Source organism: Malania oleifera, chromosome 6, assembly GCF_029873635.1.
Source record: "Malania oleifera isolate guangnan ecotype guangnan chromosome 6, ASM2987363v1, whole genome shotgun sequence".
Lineage (NCBI taxonomy): Eukaryota > Viridiplantae > Streptophyta > Magnoliopsida > Santalales > Ximeniaceae > Malania > Malania oleifera.
This window is the reverse complement of record NC_080422.1, coordinates 36,681,339-36,703,926: the sequence shown is the minus strand read 5'-3', so window position 1 is coordinate 36,703,926 and position 22,588 is coordinate 36,681,339. Positions and strand designations below refer to the sequence as shown.

The window sequence follows — 22,588 nt, the reverse complement described above, 5'->3', positions numbered from 1 at the left end:
ACAATTAAAAAATATTAAAAATATTTAGTAAATGGATATTATTATTATTTTTTGTATTTTTTTGATTTTTTTAACATTTTTGTTTTAATTATATTTCAAATCCATTTGTTCATTTTTTTTTTAAATTAATTATAAAATATATGTAGCATCAGTGATTTAATCCCCAAAAAAAAAGTTAATTCTGGATATTAAAATATACTAGCAACAAGTTGCCAAAACAATTGAAAAGTAAATCTCGTTTTGAGCTTTTTTGCTGACAAAAATAGACAACAGAAACAGAAAGTGACAGTATATACCAACATAAACAAACATGTATTCATAGTCTGCTTCATTGTACAGAAACAAACAAACCAAAATGGTTACCAAACAGACCCTTTGTTTATTTAGGTTTCTAAAATTAGTTTTCTTATTTCCCAAGCAGTGTGGCCTGTATTGGGCCTCCTATATGTACCATTTTTTCTCTGGAGTTGAATTTCAATTATTTGTGTTGGACACTGGACCTAGAAATTTTTTTTACATCTTGGGATATTTCTATTAGGAAATTGTAGTATTTTAGTCTCTATGTAATGCCTGAATCACATGGGCAGTGTGATTGATGGGTCATTGGTGGTTTTCCTGAGAGATTCCACAAGGCAACGGGTGATACTTGAAACAGGGGTGAGCTGATGAACTGAATCCTAGATTAGGAAGCAAGTTGAATGGGGGAGAATGAATCTAGTTGGGCCATAGTACATAGCAAAAATTGAGGTTGCTACAGACTACAACAGTACCAAATGGAGCCCAAGTTGCACATATATTGTCGTTTAAGGTTGATCTAAAGGTGTTTTGAACAGTGTAATGATTGCAAGTGTGTAAACTGTAAAGCCTTCAACCTGCAATCAAAAGGTTGCTAGGCTTTGGATATTACCTAATTTTCTATGCTGAAAACATGACCTTTTCTGGAACTCTATGATAGATAGGAGTGGATATGTCCTGTGTAATTAGTTTCTTATTTCAATGGTTTAGTGTAAGAATGAATAATGGTTTAGATCAATTTTGAGGTAGCATATGCATATTCTTGAATGTGTTGCATAGTTTTCATGTTATTTTTTAAATTTGATTAGTTTTTTTTCTTATTTTTTTAGTAACAAACTCTTGTGTTTTGCTCTCTGCTTTACCCCCTTCTGCATCTGTTGCAAAGTTTTCCTTTTTCTTTTTCCTTTTAAAGTAGAATTTGGCTAATTTTGATTTCATATATTTTGGTTAATTTTGTTTATTTGTAACCAAGTCTTGCACTTTTGCAGATTGACTGTGACAAAACTATATTGGTGACCTTAAAACATGATGATAAGCTGCAGGATGGCTCAGAATGCACATTTCAGGTACAAAATACTAATGTCTATGCTGTTTCTTTTATTGTTCAATATGATAGACTGACTGCTCTAACATTCTCAATATTTTATTCCCAGTGTGCTCTTCTTTACACCACCGTGTATGGCCAACGAAGAATTCGAATTTCTACGTTATCTCTGCCTTGCACAAGTATGCTAAGTAATCTGTTCCGCTCAGCGGACCTGGATACTCAATTTGCATGTCTTTTGAAGCAAGGTAGTTAATTCTATGTTAATGTGGTCACTCTGTCCAATATACATACCCTGACCAAATTCACTCAGTTTGTAGCTATACTTACTCTTTCATTCCAAAACTGTAAAATAGTAATGTTTCGCCAGAGCATGGTCTTCCCTGCAAGTCCAGCCATACTGGCAGAAAAAACATTTTTTTTTTTTTTTTTTGCATGGATTCTTATGTGACAATTAGTCAAAGATTGCAGGATATCATTATTAATTTTTTCCAGTGATGATTACTGACTTTTCTGCTTGCTCCCTTTGCAGCGGCAATTGAAATTCCTTCCAATCCACTTGTGCAAGTGAGAGATCAAGTGACAAGCCTTTGTATCAGCATTCTGCATTCTTATCGTAAATTCTGTGCAACAGTATCTTCTTCTGGACAACTTATTCTTCCAGAAGCACTCAAGCTTCTTCCTTTATACACCCTTGGTATATTTCTTGTGCACAATATTTTTACATATTGAGCTAAAAATAAATGTGATGGATATTGAGGACTTAATATTGTTATGTTTCTTTAATATCTTAAAAAATTTGGCATTTTGGGAAGACTTTTTTAACTTTGTTTGAATACTTCAATTCAAGTCATAAAAGGAGCAGAAAACATGAGGAGAGTTGGTGACAAGTATGTCAATGTTGCCATTTTTGTTGTTTTTGTCATGGTTGAGGATGTCTTCTTGTTCCATTACCTGCCCTCCTTATATTACATTTGCTAGCAATTTAAGCTGTTGAATTCCTTGAGCTATTTTCATATTCATAAAAAATCAATCTTGGCGCTCTTGTTAGTATAACTCCAATTAGTGTTTAAATCTACACCTTAAATGTAGTTAAGCAACCACAAATGTTTTCTTATTTCTTTTTTATTATTCCTTATTAAAATTCTAAATAAAAAAGGTGCTAGTGTTATCTTTGCATATTTACTTGTTTAATACAAACGCATTTCTTTTTGTATTTTACAGTAATTATCTCGTTTTTTTTTTTTTGCTGGAGGTTTCGTAGTGATTGTTTTAGAAACTCTTCGCTCTACCCATTGGATTTCAGTTTGTAAGATTTATGTTTAATTTCATAAATTGGTGAAATGAAAAGTATGAAGTTACTTATTTGCTATAGAGAAAACATTGCTTCTATTAATAGTAATGATAAGGCAAGTATTTGATTATTATTGCATATTCATTTTTAAATGTTTAAATTGAACCATCAAGGATAATATATTAACTAACACTTGTATATGCTTGGTGGTGGTTCTTAAATTTTTTTTTCATTTTAACTATAATTCTCTCTCTCTGGGAATAAAAGTTGAATTTGAATTGGAATGTCCTAATTTTGGAACTCTCAAAAAATTGCATAAAAGATAGTCCCTTGACTGCTGAGTTGAAACTGCAAGCTTTTGTTGTACAGTTAAGTTCGAGCAATTTTTGCACCGTGGAATTTCTAGTGACATTTTTGTGTCTTGATCTTTGTAGATGAGTCAAGTTCTTGGTGTATCATCAGCTATAATTTGAAAGGACTGGAATGTATATGTTGATCTTGGGCACGTTGCTCATAGGGAATGCTGCGACAAATCCTTAAAAAGGACTGGAATATATATTTTTACCAGTGTCGCCTGTAAAATATTTAAAAGAACTGGTTCATCTTGTACACCAATTTTAACCAAGTGAAATATAAAAAAAAAATGAAATAATTAAAAAAAAAAAAGAAAAAGGAAAGAAAAACCTATTTATTGTTCTTTTTTTTTTTACCTTAGGCTTGCATGACAAGATAGTAAACCTATGATATTTTCTTTAATGAGCATATCTCCTTGTCAGAAATCAGAAGTGAGCTTCTTTAATTTTTTGAGTCTTTCTTCTATTATCATATGGTTTTTTTTTTTTTTTTTTTTGTAAAAAATTTTACAGCATTGGTCAAAAGCACTGGCTTGCGGACTGATGGGCGAATAGATGACCGTTCGTTTTGGATTAATTATGTCTCCTCTCTTTCAACTCCATTGGTGATTCCGCTGGTCTACCCTAGGATGTTTGCAATCCACAATCTTAACTCAAAAGTATGAATAGTGTCAACTGGATATATTTTAACTATGGTTTATAACATGCTCCTAAAATAATTTTGGTTTGCTTCTGCTGAATATTCAGGAGGGTGATGGATCTCTTATACCCACAACAATTCCACTTTCCAGTGAACATGTGAACGACACGGGAATCTACCTTCTTGAGAATGGTGAGGATGGCTTAATATATGTTGGTAACTCTGCAGATCCAATTGTCTTGCAACAGCTGTTTGGCATTTCCTCTGTTGATGAAATTCCCACTCAGGTAATTTTCTTTCAGTTATTTGACACGGCTTCCTTTTAATTCTAGCATTAGAACCATTAGAATGTAATTTCATTTCATGAATACTGGTTTGGCAACTCTCCAAGGTGAAAACCGTTAGAACCAAAGTCTTATATAATATAAACATCTCCTTGGTTCCTGCAGGGGAGGCCAGTTTCCATCACTTGAAAGGCATTGCACGCATGCTTACCTATTAGACAAACATATATTATAATCATATAAGCGTTTTTTATGAGTCACGCTTTTGTCGTACCCAGTTGAACATGAAATAGAAGTTTCATTTTTACAATGTCTGCAATACAATATAATAAATAAAGCGTATGCAACAACAACAACAACAACAAAAGACCAGGCCATAAGTGCCACTAGGTGGAGTCATATACATGAATCCTTTTCTGCCAATTCACATGATCAAGGGAATTTTCTTCGAACAGTTTAAGAGCCATTAAAATCCTTCTTCACTATCTCATTCCATGTTATTTTAGCTCCCTTCCACTATTCAGTAATAGCAATTAGCTCACTCTTCACTAGTGCACTATTTGGCTGTGTTGTAGATGCCCAAACCATCTAGGTTGCTCATGCAGCATGCCCAAAGCACTCATCCATTTTACCAACCTGCTTTAACTTTATGCAAACAACATACACCATGGGATCTCATTTTGGATACTCCTTGTGAGTTCATTAATCACTAAAGAGAAAAGGTAAGGGCTCAAAGCAATATATGCTCTAGAGCTAGTGCAGTAGAGAGAAACCATCTAACCAAGCATTCTTTCTATAACCTGCATGTGAGTCACAAAGCAGGACAGCTCAGATTTGTTTTTAATTTTTTATTAGCCACTCTAGATCTTGCGTGGTTAGATATGTTTTTTCCTTTTTCTGTTAAATAACTAGATCATGATATTTAATTTATTTTGCAATTTTCTATTTCTATAGTTTGGAACTTAGGATGAGGTAGATTTGAACTTTATTTACTATCCGACTATTTTCACACCTTTGTGAAGGTCTGTGCGGCGCTAACTAAAGCACTCTTGCTTAACTAGCCACCCTATCGTTTACCAACATTCATCCACGAAACACTTTCATTAACATTTATTCAAATAGCAGCGGAAACAGTAATCAATTAATGAAAACCATGGCAACCAAACAGTAAATATCGAAGCAAACGTAATTCATTAACAACACCTCTGTTGACATTGTGTGCTTAGCGAGGGAGGCAAGTAGGCTAAACACGTTGACAAAAGTTAGTGAGTTTTACAATGACTGATGAACACTCACCCTCCCCTAAAGAGGTTTTTATGTAATTATCATCCTGACACTAGGAAACATCAAAGTGATCGAGGAGTCATACTGCCTTATTTGGCATACAAAGACACTATTAGTAGAAAATAACCCTACACTAGTATTTACATGATGGAAACCCATTCCAAGCACATGAGACTAGCGGTCACAAGTAAGCATAACGCCCTGAACAAGCTTAGCTCGTGACATTCACATCAAATTTGTTTTAAGTTGTGATTTCTTCTTTCATATTTGTTTCTTCTTTTGCCTGCCCAGTTTGTGCTGCAGCAATATGGCAATCCATTATCCAAGACACTGAATGACGTTGTAAATGAGATACGGCGCCAAAGATGCTCATACCTACGGTATGACTGGTTTTGTTTTTGCACAATTTTTTCATACATTTCTTCAAGGTCAAATAATCCTTTTGTATTATTTCTTCTGCACATATAAAAATCTCTTCATCTATTTCTTTATTTTAATTATCTTTTGCTTTTTTGCAGCTTAAAATTGTGCAAGAAGGGAGACCCATCAGGTTAGTTTAGTTGGAACACCCCCCTGCCCCTTTAATTGAATTTTAAGTCAACAATTCAAATATTGAGGAAATCATCAAGTCAAATAACAGAGTGGGCATTTTCCAATTTGCTTCTAGTTATAGCTTCACACATTTCCATTTTCTCATTATTTTGCTATTTTTATTTCAATCCTTCCATTAAATAGAAGAGTGGGCATTTAGCAGTTGGTGCATAAAGAGGAGAATAAAATAAAAAGGGTGGTGGCATGATGTTTTTTTTTGGCATTATGTTTGGTCCACAAAATACCTTTCCTAGGAATGAGGTGGAATGCAATGAAATATTTTGAAAATTATATAAGTATGTAATAATTTAAAAATGCAAATCAGTTTGTGTCATTCTGTCCTACATATAATAGGGATAAGAATTGACATTCCTATGGTAAAATTGGAAAGTCATTGCCTGTCTGTTCCTTGTTATGGATTCATTAAAAAAAATTAATTGCATTGTTATTTACTTCATGGTAATAACACATGTATGGTCTAAATACCAACTTCTTTGATTATAGCCATTTAATTCCAATTGGACATTTTGCAGTTTAACCAACATTTTTAAATAATAAATAAATAGACTTTGGCCTCATTTTTGCCTTCAAGCCTTGATATTTAAACAGGAGTCTACTGGGAAGCTGCCTGATACAGAATTAGCTTTAGCTGCTCGGAAATTTGTTCATATAAAGTTAGTTGCCTTTTCTTTTCCTGGGATGGAAAGTTGAGCATTTTTTTTTTTTTTTTTTGGGGGGGGGGGGGGGGGGGGGGTGGTTATAGTGTCCTATATATTTGGACCTTTCTATCAATTTTGACACTTGAAGGGCCTAGTCTGCCCCATAGCATTCTGTTCGATAGTGGCCACTCCCCCATATATGGCCCATGTTTTCCTGCTAAAGCAAGGGGTAACTGGATTGCATATTTGAATATTTAGTCAGTTGTTTGCCCTGTTTTAGCACTATTATCAAGATACTTTTTGGGCAAAAAAGAGTTCCTTGGACTGACTTTTCAAGATATGGAATTACTTTTACAAGCGTGATTGAATTTGTTCCTTTTCTTGCCAGGAATGTTGTTCTTCTCATACATGGTAGAAGACAAGAGTCCAAGTGGCCTCTCCTATGTTGAGTTTCTAGTACACATCCATCGGCAGATACAAAGCAAAATGGCGTGATCAATGAGATCTTTTCTGGATTTTGAGTTATCGGTTTTTTAACTTCGTGCATGGGGGAGGTCAAGCAGATGTGAAGTCATACTTCAAACACTATAGTACTGGAGCGGCCTTGTTCAAGTTCTGTGGTTAAGCTCGGTGTTTATTTGGATGGTGTGACTTGAGGTTTTGTTAGTTCTGGTATAGTTAAATATTCAGAGAGGTCAGTAGTGGCAATAAGCTAAAATGTCTACTTATAAATATATTTTTGTTTCTGCTTTTATTTTAGGTTGGCTCTTTTTTGTTGTTGGAGAAGGGAGGGGGAAGTCCATCTTGCTTCCTTTTTGTTCATGTTTCCCTGTGTATTCTAATAGCATAACAAATGTATAAACATGTTTGTTAATCAAATAACTTATGATTCATTGCAAAATGCGCTTGTTTTGCATTTTAATGTGGTGGGTTATTCCCTATTTCACCAAGGTGGATGGCCCTTTTGAGAACACATGATGATATGGCAAATATTGATAAATGATAAGAGGGCTTTTTCTTGGGGAGTCCAGGCGGGCATATCATATCTGTGTAGGTGAATATGGTGATGATGATGATGAGGGTAGTAGTGGTGGTGGTAGTAAAAATGAAGAGAAAGGGATGATCTCATCTTTTGTTTGATAGTTCAGAATTACTAATGTTGTGTTTGGGGTATGCATGGATTCAAAGTTTTGGATTTTGATTTGCAGAATTTGAGTGGAATTCTGTTTTAACACTTTATTTCATCAAAGTAAATATAAATTTAAATTCGAGCTGTAAATTTTAATATTTTAAACTTGTGATAGGAAATGATGCAAGTTCTTGATATTCATGTTTTTTGAGGAAATCGTGCATTGTTAGACTATTAAAGACATGCACATAGTTTAGGTTATGTTTCTGAAAAATTTTAAGGGCTAGTTTGGATTGAAGATTTTGTTTGGTGAAAAGTGTTTATAGTTATTATTATTATTTTTTTCAATTATAGAACCAACAACCTAGTCAAAATAAAGATACTTAAAATTTTTGTAGGACAGTTGATTGGTCATTTATGGATGGCCAATTGGTTCTCTCTCATATGTGTTTTCACCATGTGCTCGTAAGAAGAGGTTGGCAATAGCTTGATAGGCTGTCAACCAGCTCTTTTAGGATAGTCGATTAGTTTAATTAATTTTTAAAATTTCAAATCCTTTTATTCGATTAATTGTTCATTTAGGTTGTATTGTGTCACGTGTTCTAATTATGGACAAGCCCAATTGTTTGTTAGTAATTGATGGTTGGTTTGAATTATGAACTTAATAAAGAATGTTGATGATGTTTGAAATACCAATATCAAGGAAACTGCACTTTGCGCTCTCTCTTCATCAGTCACTATAATCAAGTTCTTCCAGGTGGAATCATTTTCTTCATCACTCGTTATAGTATACTCCGGCACAGAAATAGCTTTAACCAGCCAATTAATTAAGACTGTTTCATGCTTATTTAATTTTAGATTTTTAATATTGGACTAATCCCCACCATTGTGGAGACCATCCTTACATCTGGAATCCCTAAAAGATGTCATTGCCTCACTTTCGAGCTCTATTGTCGGATTATTTAACAGCTATTTTAGAAAAAGAATACAAATAAAAACATCATGTAAAGAGTCCTAAAGCACTCTTCCCTTCAAGTATTTAGGAGATGTCCCTTTTGATTCCATTCTCGAGCTTTGCCTCTTGCTTTCCTAATAAGCAAGCGATTTTTTTTCTCTCTTTCTTCTCAATCTTTTTTGTGAATTCATTCACAATCATCCCACATGCAAGTTAGGGAATTTGTGGAAGCTTTCTTTGATACCCTCCTCCAAGTGGAAGAGGGCACCTCTTCGCTATCAGCTGCTTCTTCGGAGGCGATGTTGGTTCGAGCAATTCAAGGATTATCCTTAGTACTCTCCAATGGGGTTTTAGTTAATTGGAGAAGGAGAACAAGGGGGTTGTTGTGGTTGTATTTGTTTTCTCCTTCATCATGGTGTGGCAATTGCTTCCTTCTCTTCTCCTTTTTCTTTTTCTTCAATTCAAAAGCTTCTACAGACTCATATTCACAATATCTGTACTGGAGGTAATTAGATAAGCTTATAATACTAAGGTGATATTGTTGCTACTACTTTACTATTTTATTCTTTCAATTGCTTATGGTTGTGATGATATATGATGTTGTGCTTTTGGAATTAAAAGAGATGAAGTTACACTAGTGTATAAGAAATTTTGATTTGTTATGAATTTCGTTTGTAGCAGGATGTGCCCCATTAAGTAAGAATGTGATTTTGGTCTTATCCTCTTATGTCATTTTTATGTGATTATATTCAAAGAAATCATCCATGAATGAAAAGGGAAAATTTTTAAATTTCATAGAAATTTGAGCATTCGTTGTTATTTTCTCTTTAAAGACTTGTACGTGTGTTGTGGAATAGCTAGTTGACAATTTCATTTCAAGTAGGAAAACTTCCCTCTTTGTTTCTCTTTCCTCTATATATTCAATCTTCTTCCTTCTTGTTTGTTCTTCTTCTTCTCCCTCCTCTCTTCCTTTCCTATTTAATCTGGACAGATTTTCCTTTGTTCATAGTTGTGAACATTTCACCAAACCAAGATGGTAGGAAAAAGTATGGTGAAGAAATGTGAACTCTAAAAATGTGACCCTCCAATAAATGCACACGAAATTCCCTCCTCGGATGGACTATAAAAAGCAAGGATGAGTTATGGTTTAATTGAGCCTTAATTGGGTACTGAGGAGTTATCCTAGATGAGAATAAGGTCATGTTGGAATATTTTCTAAAATATAAGATTTTATGGGTTTTCGAAGTCCTCCATTTATGAATTTTCTAAAACATTTATGAGGAGTATTTATTGTTATGTGGGTTTGTCCCATATTGGAAAAAATGGAAGAGGAAAAGTCATTAATAAATGACAAGGATCATGATCGGATGGTTAAAAACTAATCTTATATTTTTTTAGATCAAGCGGTGCAACTTGATCAATAGTATCATCGACTGAACATGAATTCCTGAGAGTCTCGACCAGGGGCGAGACTAGGCTTGACCAAGTCGATGCCGGGTGCGACCAGGTCGAATATGCTTCACAATTTGAACAGATGCAATCTTTCAGAAAAAAAAAAAAAAAGGCATAATTTTGTCTATATAAAGACCAAGTTAACTCCACGAAAAATGCATAACTTACATAAAGCTTCCACAAATTTCATTTTTTCAAATCTGGATTCTATTTTCTGCAAAGATAGAATTTCATAAAATCTGTTCATATTATTCTAAGGGTGTTTGTGATCAGTTTTCATTTGTGTATAATGCAAACTGATATCAGATTATATTCTAAACTTCATTGTATTCTAAAAACGTATTTGCTTACTCAATACACACCGATCTGGTAGGGGCAAATAACGTTTTACTTAAAACGACATTGTAACATGCCTTGAAGCATTTTCTAATCTGCAGTATTTTTCCTATCTTATTCCTACAATCTCAAAACATTATTTTGAAATGGCTGTTTCTCCAACCTTGAGGGAATTCGCTGCGGATTTTGTCAATTATAAGTGCATGCTTGGGTATAGTCAAATTTAAATTAATCTATTAGTTTCTCAAATATTTTGTTCCCACTGAGAATATAACTGAGAAATGTAATAATCCTAAAAATGTAGAATAATAATAATGGTCATTTAATTAGTATCAAAACGAAAGTGTTTCTTTGTTAGGATCATTGATTCCATGTTTGATGCTTAAGAAAGATAAGCAAGTGGTCAGAGATAATTATGGTTCAGTAGCTCCCTAGAGGTCGACCTGGTCAAAATGAAATTTCATAGAATAAATAGGGTGGACACTGTTTGTACATGTAAATAAGTACATATATATAAAATAATGTTTTGACTGACATAATAATAATAATAATAATAATAATAATATAGGTATCCTATGTGGGGCTCACAAGATCGTGCGAGATCCACATGAGTCACGCAACCGTGTGGGAGCCACATGAGTCCCGAAACTGTGTAGGGTTCGTAAAATTGTGTGAGAACTACTGGAGTTACGTAGTATCCACTCAGGTCTCGAAGTTGTGTGGGACCCACATGACCATGTGTGGCCTACATGAGCTTTCGAAATTCGAATTTAATTCTCTTTAAAAAAAAACATACTAAAACATATCTTAAAAATAATAGCAATGATAATAATAATGATTTCAAAATAAAAAAATAATAATAATAATTAATTAAGTAAATTAATTAAAACTTAATTAAATGGGATTGTCGGCAAACACTTCCATTTTTTCCACATGTACCCTTATCCCCATCCTATACCTCCCATCCCATGCTCATTCTTTGCCTATTCCTTTATGTTAAAAATATTATAATTTTATTATTCTTCCCATATTTTTATAAATTCAATTTTCTTTTCCAAAATTTTCTTATCAATAGGAAGCTCTCAACTTTCATTTTTTACAAAAAAATTTCAAAGAAAGAGAAGAATTAGTGAGTGAAAGAATTAGTGGTGGAGGAAGAATTTTTGTTTATAATTAAAATTCTCATTTACCCACTCTTTTCAATCTCATTTTTAGGGATATTCGTTGTGACCGTATCACAAGTTTAAGTAAGAGGTAAGTAAATTTGATTATATTCGATTTTTATTAAAATTTATACCCGAATTTATTTGTAAGTAAATTTTGATTATATTAGTTATTTTTCATAAAAAATTCCTAAATTTATTTTTACACGTATTTAATTATACCCATTTTATCTTTAATATAATTGCGTTTATTTTTGAGTTAAGAAATGTTTTAAACCCCTCAGGTGTTTAATTTCTATTTAAGAAAATATTTTTAACACGAAAATCGTGTGACATGAGTTAATTTTTACGTTGCATATTTTACGAAAACATGAGTAAAGATGACATGAATTTATTTTTATGTTACGTATTTTATGAAAATATGAGTAAAAATGAGATCTTTATGATATTATTTTAATTGTATAAATTATATAATAAAATATTTTCAAAACCCCTTATGACTCAGACGATATAGAAAATTACAAATGTTTGGTACCGCAACTTAAAGTTTAAATGGATCAAAGTGTACCCACACTATTTACAGAGTAGTTTTATATGGTAATAAATTTTTCCTGCACACCTAAGTCGGATTAGAGTTTAATAGGAAAAATCTCACTTAATAATTATGTACGTTGATTTAGTTTGGCCGACTAGTCAGATAAGTTCAGTTTTCGGATCGCACAACCTAGTCATGGGAGTAAAAATGACTTACAGCTAATAGGCCTAAAAATGATTTTACAATATATGTATATACATATTTAATTATGTGTGCAGAATTATTGATGATTTGAAGGAAAAATATATGTTTATATGAATATGGTTATTCTTGTACCTAAATGATGATCTAAAGGAAACGTATAAGGAAAAATATATATATGCATATAATTAAATATTATAGTTACAGTTTTAAAGTTAAAAATTTTATTTAACAGTTACAATATATGGTTATAAAACTTTACTGCTGTAATTGATGGTAAAAGTTTTATGTATAAATTTTTAAATTTACATTTATTTTAGAAGTAGTTTTGAAGTTATAGTATTAAATATTATTTTATGAAATTATAAAAACTCATTTTGGCCACACACTATTAATAATCTTATTTACTTACTGAGTGTCGTCTCACTCCAATCATATTTTACATTTCAGATAACTCTGAAAGGCATATCGAAAATTAGACATAGCAAACATGTGGGTGCGAATAGAAAAAGAAAATTTTATTAAAGATATTAGTATGATGACAGATGATTATATTTGTGTAATTTTTTTTCTTTTTAAATAAATGATTGTAATACGGTTAATCAGTACTTTGGTTTAATAATAATCGAGTTTGTTTACTTCTGTTGTAAATCAATGGTAAAAAGTAAACATTCCAGACCCTTCGGGGTTTGGGGTATTACAAGAAATGTGGGGGTTGCAATGTTATAATAGATATAATATTATTTAAGATCTCTTTGACTGAAATATAAAAATTGTGACTTGTATAATTTAGAAGTTTTTTTTTCGCTTATCATTGTTGGTGTTAACTTATTTATTTGAATGGAAGATGCACATGTGCATAAATGAGATGACATTGTTATTTTCTACTATTTCCCCATAGATAACATTTTAATAGTTTGTTATTTTATTTCACTAAGTATAATATATATATATATATATATATATATATATTCATTCCTAATTATATGATTACATGATTTTCGTTAAGCATGTAAATTTATTATCTATAATTTTTTGGGGTTATTAAAAGTGATTTTGATATTCTATTAATGTGTGAAATAGGCAGCGGTACATAAATATGCAATTAATTAATGTGGTCTGTAATTATTACTAATGTTTTTGAAAAGCAAGATATGTGCAAATGAGACACAATTTTTGCAAGGGTGCTGTAGTGTGGTGATGGAATCACCTAAATTCACGAGCCTCAATTAGAACAAGAAAGCAAATTGGAGTGGGTTAATGAATACACATAAATGTGTAAATTTGCAATACATTGTTCATATAGAGACCTGAAGAAATTATAATAATTAAATAATAAGTAAAAGAGAGAGAAGGAGATTGAACTTGGAATTTAAATAGGGTCTCATCGATGAACACAACACGTTCGTCGATGAAGTGGCTTATTAGGATCGTTGATAGGGACACGTGTCTCGTCGACAAGAAGATACCGAGAGACTATTTTTCAATTCTGAATTTCATCGACGAGGAATAAGCGTTCGTCGACGAACTCCCTTCTTGGCCTCGTCGATGAGTGCAGGTGTATAAATATCCTAAACTCGAATTTTCTACAAGATTTTTAAGCAAAAACCCTCCTCCTCCTCTCTTTCTCTCTCTCTCTCTCTCTCTCTCTCTCTCTCTCTCTCTCTCTCTCTCATGTTCACCCTTTCCCCCTTCTCTCTAAGATTTGGGGCCGGATTCTTGCCGGTTCGAAGATCCGAGGCCATCACGACACTTTTGGGAAAGTTCTCTTCAAGTCTACTAGAGTGGATCGTTGGTAGGGTTAGCTTGAATTTCATCCCAAATTCAAGGTAAGACTTTTTATTCAATATTTTGCTTCTCAATAGTTGTAAGAAATGTAGTAGTTGAAGAAATACTGAAGTTTTTCAGGGAGTGTTGGCCTTACAAGGCTTAAAATCTTGTTATCTTATTTTGATGCTAACAAACAAGTGGAATTTAACATATTTGTGTGAGCAATGTTATTTCAGGGTTCACATATGAGAAAGTAAGGTCAAAGTGCTCACAAGGATCATTATGGATTTAAAATGATAAATTAAACCTTGAAGAATATGAGGTCATGCATGATTTGTTGAAAGCCAAGGAATGTTTAAAGTCAAAAGAGCCAAAGAAAAGCAAAGTGAGAGAGCTCAAAGAATATTAAAGCTTGAAGACCAAGAAAGGGCCAAAGCAAGCATGAAAACTTGAGCGTTTAAAATGTTAATGTCTTAGAAGTCTCATGTAAGTGCTTTAATGTTTAAAATATCATTTGAAATATTTTGAAACTCTTAGGTTAACTTCTTGGACCTAGATACCTTTTAACATACTTGGAAAATATTTTTATAGGGTTAAAAATTATTTTAAAAAAGGTTAGAATCATTTTTGGAATGAAAAGCACCAAAAAGAGTTTTTTCAAATGCTATTAGTTTTTATCTATCAAACTCTCCTTATTTTAAAATGTATTCAACATGAAAGTTGTATTATTTTTTCTTAACTTTATTTTGACACCAAGAACACCTAATTTGGAGTTATACAAAAAAAGTTATGGCCAAAACACTAAAGTGGGGTCATAGCTGTCAATCATCTGAACACTGTTCACGGGAGGAACTTCAGCTGACTAAACAGCACTCAGAACCACCTTAAACATCTGAACCCTACTTCAGTCATCTGACCCTGTATCTAGTTAATTTTTTAAAAGGATTTTAGGAACTTTAGATGACTGAACCTGAGACTTCAGTCATCTGAACACTGTTCAAGGGGTAGAAATTTTTAAAGTTTTAATTTTTAAATATCCGTTGCTTGGGCTCCAAATTTTTTAAAATTTTGGGAAACACTCCAAGGAAACTTTAGCAACATGGAAACAAGTTTAAAAGCCTATAAATAAATGGTTTTGCAAATCAAAATAGTCCAAGAATTGAAAAATCTGTTTTGAGAAACTGAAAGCACTCTTGTTCTTCCAAAGTTCTCTTCCTCGCTCATTGCAAATCTTTTTTGCTGAGATATTCTGAAGTGTTAATCCTTCCTTTTCTGAATTCCTACTGCTAAAACTCATCTAAGAAGGATATTGGTGAATTCTACACTTAAGTTTCATTGTATTTCATAGTGATATTTTTCATTCAAGTATATAGTGCTGAAATTGTACTAACTTGCTCTTTGAGAGAGTATACTTGTACGCAAATCTTATCTTGTGTTTCTTATAGTTTTTTGATGTTCCAAGGATCATTTGGATCTTTGGCTAAGAAAGAGTACATTACTTAGAGAGGTGGGCTTTAGCCTAATTAAGGAGTGATCGAACGAGGGGACATTGTTTGGAGAGGCAGACTTTAGCCTAGTGAAGGAGTGTTTGAGTGTGGGGTATCGCTTGTAAAGGTTTTGCTCCACCGGTCAATGGAACAGGTTTAGTAAATCCTTTGGTGGTTTTCCAAATGCGAGGATGTAGGTTGGGTATAAGCCAAACCTTGTAAAAATCCCCGTCTCATTCTCTCTTTCCCTATTCTTTATTTTCAGTTCATATACAACTGCATGGATGTTTTAAATATCTAAATTATACATACTACGCATATTTGGAAATCAAGTAAACTTAGAGTCCAATTTTGATTTGGGTCGCAAAAATCGAAAGGGAGTACGTTGGTTACATGATATCTTGCGAAAACCATACGAGAGCACGTTATTTGGTTAACATCCTAAAGATAAATTTACGAAGAGTTTATTTGAATTCTAAATATTTGGAAAGAGTGATTGGATTCATTTATAAAGGACTTTACATCAGCAAGCATAAATTCTCATTCACTACAGGGCTTGGTTCAAATTTGGCTACTATCAACAAACAACCATTTTGAGTTTTTATATTATATAAGTGTTGTGTATTGGCTTGTTTGTTCACTTTCTAATTATAGTTGATTGGTTTGGTTGAATGATTGGATGTTTGTATGGTTAATGATTAAATAAAGAAACTATGTTCTTGAGTGCTTAACAAATTAAACAAATAAGTCACAAATTGGTTAAAAGAAATAAAATAAGTTTAAGAATTCTAAAAAGAAATTAAAAGAAAATTTTAAAAGTCAATTCACACCCCTCTTGGGAAGTTATTCCTAATTTCAATTTGTATCAGAGCGGGGTTATAACAAATCCTAGTAAGTAGTTGTAAAAAGATCTTAATGGCTAACTTAGGCGTAGCTCCCTTTGGAGAGGGACAATCTTTAACTAGGCCTCCTATCTTTTGTGGTTTGAACTACACTTTTTGGAAAAAGAGAATGCAAATTTATCCCCAAACGATGAATTGGAAAGTATGGGAAGTTGTTATAGATGGAGATCAAATTCCCACTAAGATAGTAGATGGAAAACAAATCCCAAAAGAGAAGAAAGATATGACCGATCAAGATTATAAAATGCTCCAAATATATACTTGATTTCAAATCTTACTTAGATATACACTCTAGATCTGGACTAAAAATATATACTTGATTGAGTGTTTAGCACGCATTAAAGCATTGAGAATATTTACATATCATTTATGCTGGCATTATTGACTGAGCTATATTGGTGCACACATCTTTTTGGGTTGAAGCGCATTTTCGTGTACAAATATTTTTATACACATTGGTTGTATTCCTGGCACTAGCTTGAACAGGGAGACTAGCCTTGTGGAATAGTCCCGGATTGGCTTAGACTCGGTTAGGGAATCTAGGTGCGCCATCCTGTTAAGGTTTGTCGGTTGAGGTTAGCCCCTTGAATTGACCTGGTTGTATATGTGCCGCTCCACCCGTTTAAGAGAGCATTTTAGTGGTAATCCTTGTGTTGGTGTGGCCAAGGTGGGAATGTAGGCGTAGTTGGTTGAACCCCGATAACATATCGTGCGTGTTCGTTACATTTCCGCAATTTACATTTACTGCACGTGTATGTGCGTTTGATGATTGCATAGACTAACCCTAGGCTAAATTACATTGTTGTTAAAATCAGTAGACCTAGGCAACAAATTTTTAAATACCCAATTCACCCCCCCTCTTGGGATTGTGCCACAACTATCATACGAATAATACCAGATTTGAATGGGACGACAGCTGTGAACAGAGTTTTCAGGAATTGAAGCAAAGGTTTGTCACGACACCAGTGTTGATCATCCCGTCAAGGGGTGGGGGTTATGTTATCTATAGTTATGCATGCCCTTGAAGGGATTAGGCTGTGTATTGATGCAACATGGTAAGGTGGTAGCGTATGCTTCTAGGCAGTTGAAAAAGTATGAAAAAAACTACCCTACCCATGATCTTGAATTGGCTGCAGTAGTACATGCATTGAAGATTTGGAGGCATTACTTGTATGGCGAGCGATGCGAAATCTTCTTCGACCATATGAGTCTAAAGCACTTTTTCACTCAGAAAGAACTGAACATGAGGTAGAGAAGGTGGTTGGAGCTTATTAAATATTTTGATTGTACTATTAGTTACCATCCAGGAAAAGCAAATGTGGTAGCTGATGCATTGAGCAGGAAGTCTGTGGGACCAGCGCTGGCAACTATAGAGGTTCAGTATCCAATCATGATGGATTTAGAAAGACTCGGCATAGAGTTGGTCGAGAGTGGTCCTTAGGTATGTATTTCCAGTTTAGTGGTGCAACCTACTTTACAGGAGAGGATTAAAGCTACTTGGAAAAATAATCCAGAATTAGTAGAGGTAATGGTCAGAGTACATAGTGGTCAAGGAGAGGAGTTTAGCATCACAAATGATGGGGCTTTACGGTTATGTTCTAGATTATGTGTTTCTGCCGATGCTGATATCAGAAAGACCATCCTAGAGGAAGCTCATTGATCTTTATACACAGTTCATCCTAGCAGCAAGAAAATGTATAGGGATCTGCGAGAGTCTTACTGGTGGAGTGTTATGAAGAAAGAAATTTTTAAGTATGTAGCATAGTGTTTGACGTGCGAGCAGGTAAAAGCTGAGCACTAGAGGTCGGTAGGCTAGTTGCAGCCACTTTTTATCCTAGAGTGGAAATGGGATCACATATCTATGGATTTTGTTTCAGGGCTGCCGTCAGCATTGCATGGCCAGAATGCAATATGGGTGATTGTAGATCGTTTGACTAAGACTGCCCATTTCCTTCCTATCAAAATCACCTACTCCCTTAACCACTTGGCAGAAATTTATATTCAGGAGATAGTCCATTCTCAAAGAGTGCCAGTGTCTATAGTGTCAGATCGAGACCCGCGTTTCACGTTACGATTTTGGAGAAGCTCGCAAGAAGCTCTGGGGTCTCAGTTATCTTTTAGCATGACATTCCATCCTCAGTCAAAAGGGAATACTGAGAGGATGATCCAAATATTAGAATATATGCTTGGAGTATGCGTGCTGGACTTTGGGGGTAGTTGGACCCAGTTTATGCCGCTGGTGGAGTTCGCGTACAATAATAGTTATCAGGCCAGCATTAGCATGACACCATTTGAGGCGCTCTATGGTAGGACATGTCATTCTCCTTTATATTGGGATGAGATGGGTGAGCAGCAAGTTGTGGGTCCAGAGTTGCTACAACAAGCGTATGATAAGGTTCGGCTCATCAGAGATAGAATTAGTGCGACTTAGAGCCGATAGAAAAGTTACGCCGATAATCGCCGTAGGAAGTTGGAGTTTGATATCGGTGACCGTGTGTTTTTGAAAATAACTTCGTTAAAAGTGGTTATGGGATTTGGGAAGAAAGGTAAACTTAGCCCTTGGTTCATTGGCCCGTTTGAGATTCTAGAGAAAGTGGGGCCGGTTGCCTACAGGTAGCTTTACCACCCATGTTGTCCAAGATACACGACTTATTCCATGTTTCTATGTTGAGGACATACGTCCTAGACCTTTCTCACAAAATCAGTTATCGTGAATTAGAGCTCAGCAATTCACTAGTTTATGAGGAGGTACTAGTACAGATTCGGGACAGGAAAGAGCAGGAATTACATAATAAGAAGATTCTTGTTGACCTTATTGGTCATGCCCAATTTTCATTATGCCAAATACTCATTGTATCTAATGAGTGTTTGAGTTTTTGTGCAGGAACTAAGAATGTTAAGATAAAGATGTGCACAAAGCAAGTAAAGCCCGAAGACCAAAGTTTATTCCATATTGTAATATATTTAATTGGTCTGTAATAGTAAGTAGGCATTTGGTTTGTAATAAGCTCACACATACATCACATGCATGATTTATCTCGTAAGTTCAAACAAACCATGAATGAGAAAATGACCATAGAAAGACTTTAGGGTTTTCCCTTGTCAACCGATACCAGACTTTTTCGGTGTCTTCAAGTTGGACCCCAAGTGACCTTAGGACACACACATTTACACATTTGTTTGTTAGGCACTTGAATATGACTTGTATATTTCGAAACGGGACTAAAATGCACACATGGTGTACTTCCGATCGACTAGCCAAGGTAGTTCAAAAGGCCCTGGTCGACCGAAACGTCCCTAGGTCAAAAATTTGATCACTTGGTCGACCGAACCAGGTAGTTCAAAAGGCCCTGGTTGACAGAAACCTCCCTGGGTCAAAAGTTTGACCACCTGGTTGACTGAACCAGGTAGTTCAAAAGGCCCTGGTCGACAGAAACCCCTTGGGGTCAAAAGTTTGACCATCTGGTCGACCGACCCTTTTTGTACTCCAATTACCTAGTTGATCGGAGGGTCCTTGGGAGAATTCCCAGCAGTCTGGTTGACTGAACCAGCCAATTCAAAATGGCCTGGTCGACCGAAACTCGAAAAATTGGGAAATCGCCCTCTCCTGGTCGACCGAACCCTTAGTTCAATATTTCCCTGGTCGACCAAACCATATGAGACTTGGTCGATCGAACTTGTTCTGGCCTACCGGACCTCTCGGGTTGCCCTGATTTTTTACCGCAGTTAATATTTTTTAAATAGGGTTAAAATGTCTTAAACATCATTAAACTTTCCTAATAATACCTAATAGGTCCCCAACGGTCATATTTTCTCCCATGTCTATATATATGAGTTCATTTGAGAAAATTAAGGGCGATTAGCCACTTTGATTAGGGAAGAATTCTATGAAAAAATAAAAACCCTATACTACTCATTTTCTTACTCAAATCACTCATACTTGTCTTCTATTGTTGCCTACATCATTTGCAAGTTGATTGAGTGTTTTGCTTAAATAGGTTTGCTCTCCTTATGCTACTTGTTTGACACGATTTTCTTGAGAGCCAAACCTAAGGATTCTTAGGGGGCTTTTGCTAATAAGCCTATCCTAAGAAGACTTTGTTTGATCTTCAAAGCTTGCACCTTTATTGCAAGATCTTAAGAAGATTGTATTTGTTTTTGGTTGCAAAAACCTTTCAAACATTTCCAAATATCTACTGCACTTTTATCCCGTAAAATATTCAAAGAGATATTTTGTTTGTGTGATAGTGATCTTTGTTGCAATATTCTTTCACTCATATATCATTTGTTGAATACAAAGAATACACATCTTTTGCAAACCAAACATATATATATATTATTGGAGCATCATATGATTGAGGAAACCTGCTCATTGAAATATACATATTGTCTGCCTAGTAACTTTGTGTGAACTATTATATTGAATATATCTTGTGATACAAAGATTGTTTGTTTGACACTCTCACGTACGCATTACACTGATAGAAAATACTTTGAGAGTTGAACCATCTAAACCACATTGAGCTTACATATTGAATCATATTGTGGTGTTTGTTATTGCTCGCATTTGGGTACATATCTACTTTACACGAAAGCATAATCACTGTACCATTTGATTATATACACATATGTTGTATATTCAGGCACGGGCTCGAAGAGGGAGACTAGCCCTGGAATAGTCCCGGATTGGCTTAAATCCGGTTAGGAAAGCTAGGTGCGTCGTCCTGTTAAGGCGTGTAGGTTGAGGTCAGCCCTGCTAATTGACTTGGTTAAGGTTGAGGTCAACCCTGTGTTAATTTGACCTGGTTGTAAATGGTTCCGCTCCACCCTTAAGTGAGCTATTAGTGGAATCCTCTGGCTTGCGAGCTAGAGGCGGGGACATAGGCATAGTTGGCCGAACCCCGATAACATATTGTGCATATTCTTTACATTCCCGCAATTTATTTATCGCACGTGTATGTTATGGTGTGAATGATGTGCATGATTTAAATTTCTACATCACATATTATCTGCACACTTGGAATCGTATAAAAAGACCCTAGGCTGCAAATATACTGTTGTTTGATTAGCTAAACCTAGGAGAAAAGTTTAAAATTCCAATTCACCCCCCCCTCTTGGGAATACACCATTTCTAACAATTCCTCTAGTGAAAGTTCTGTGAAAAAATGACGCAATAGAAGAAACTTCTTGAGAGCTCGAGGAACATATAAGATGGAAATACCCGCAATTATTCCATGGGGTTCAGTTATGATCAGGTAAAGTGTAAGTAATCATGTAATGTTTCTTTTGCAGGTTAGTCAGTATATGTAGTAACTTAGTTAGTAAGTAATATTTTGGTTTTGAGAGAATTTTATTTTGTATATGTAATCTCCCAGAACTCGGAATGTAACCATGGTATTCCTCTGCCATAAGTGAGGATAAATAATAAAATAAGTAGACTATTTGCTTTTAAGGGATAATGAATCATATGGATAGCAAATTTTGAGGAAGAAATTTTATAAGGAGGGGAGAATGTAGAGACCTAAAGAAATTATAATAATTAAATAATAAGGAAAGGCGAGAGAAGGAAATTGAACTTGGAATTTAAACAGGGTCTCGTTGACGAACACAACACGTTCGTCGACGAAGTGGCTTATTAGGATCGTCGATGGGGACACGTGTCTCGTCAATGAGAAGATACCGAGAAGCTACTTTTTAACTCTGAATTTCGTCGATGAGGAATAAGCATTCGTCAACGAACTCCTTTCTTAGCCTCGTCGACGAAGTGACTTGGCTCGTCGACAAGTGCAAGTGTATAAATAGCCTAAACTCGAATTTTCTGTAGAATTTTCACACAAAATCCTCCTCCTCCTCCTCCTCCTCCTCCTCCTCCTCTCTCTCTCTCTCTCTCTCTCTCTCTCTCTCTCTCTCTCTCTCTCTCTCTCTCTCTCTCTCTCATGTTCGCCCCTTCCCCCTTATTTATAAGATTTGGGGCCAGATTCTTGCCGGTTCAACTATCCGAGGCCATCACGACACTCCTGGGAAAGTTCTCTCCAAGTCTGTTGGAGTGGATCATCGGTGGGGTTAACTTGGATTTCATCCCAAATTCAAGGTAAAACTTTTTATTCAATATTTGGCTTCTCAACAGTTGTAAGAAATGTAGTAGTCGAAAAAATACTGAAGTTTTGTTCAGGAATATATTGTTTCCAGAGTGTTGAACGGGGAACCCTGTGGG

At 34.7% G+C, this 22,588-nt stretch overlaps 1 protein-coding gene across 1 annotated transcript in view; it reads left to right on the top strand.

Annotated features, from left to right (window-relative positions):
- LOC131157041 (protein transport protein SEC24 C) overlaps window positions 1–7,345 on the top strand; it is a 103,054-nt gene extending 95,709 nt beyond the window's left edge. Inside the window, exons 17-24 of the mRNA XM_058110884.1 lie at window positions 1,284–1,361; window positions 1,449–1,587; window positions 1,872–2,036; window positions 3,500–3,645; window positions 3,734–3,913; window positions 5,486–5,574; window positions 5,713–5,744; window positions 6,833–7,345. Of these exons, the coding sequence (XP_057966867.1) occupies window positions 1,284–1,361; window positions 1,449–1,587; window positions 1,872–2,036; window positions 3,500–3,645; window positions 3,734–3,913; window positions 5,486–5,574; window positions 5,713–5,744; window positions 6,833–6,939 (936 nt within the window). The 3' untranslated portion in view covers window positions 6,940–7,345. The remainder of the gene's footprint in view (window positions 1–1,283; window positions 1,362–1,448; window positions 1,588–1,871; window positions 2,037–3,499; window positions 3,646–3,733; window positions 3,914–5,485; window positions 5,575–5,712; window positions 5,745–6,832) is intronic.
- The last annotated feature ends 15,243 nt before the right edge of the window (window positions 7,346–22,588 follow it).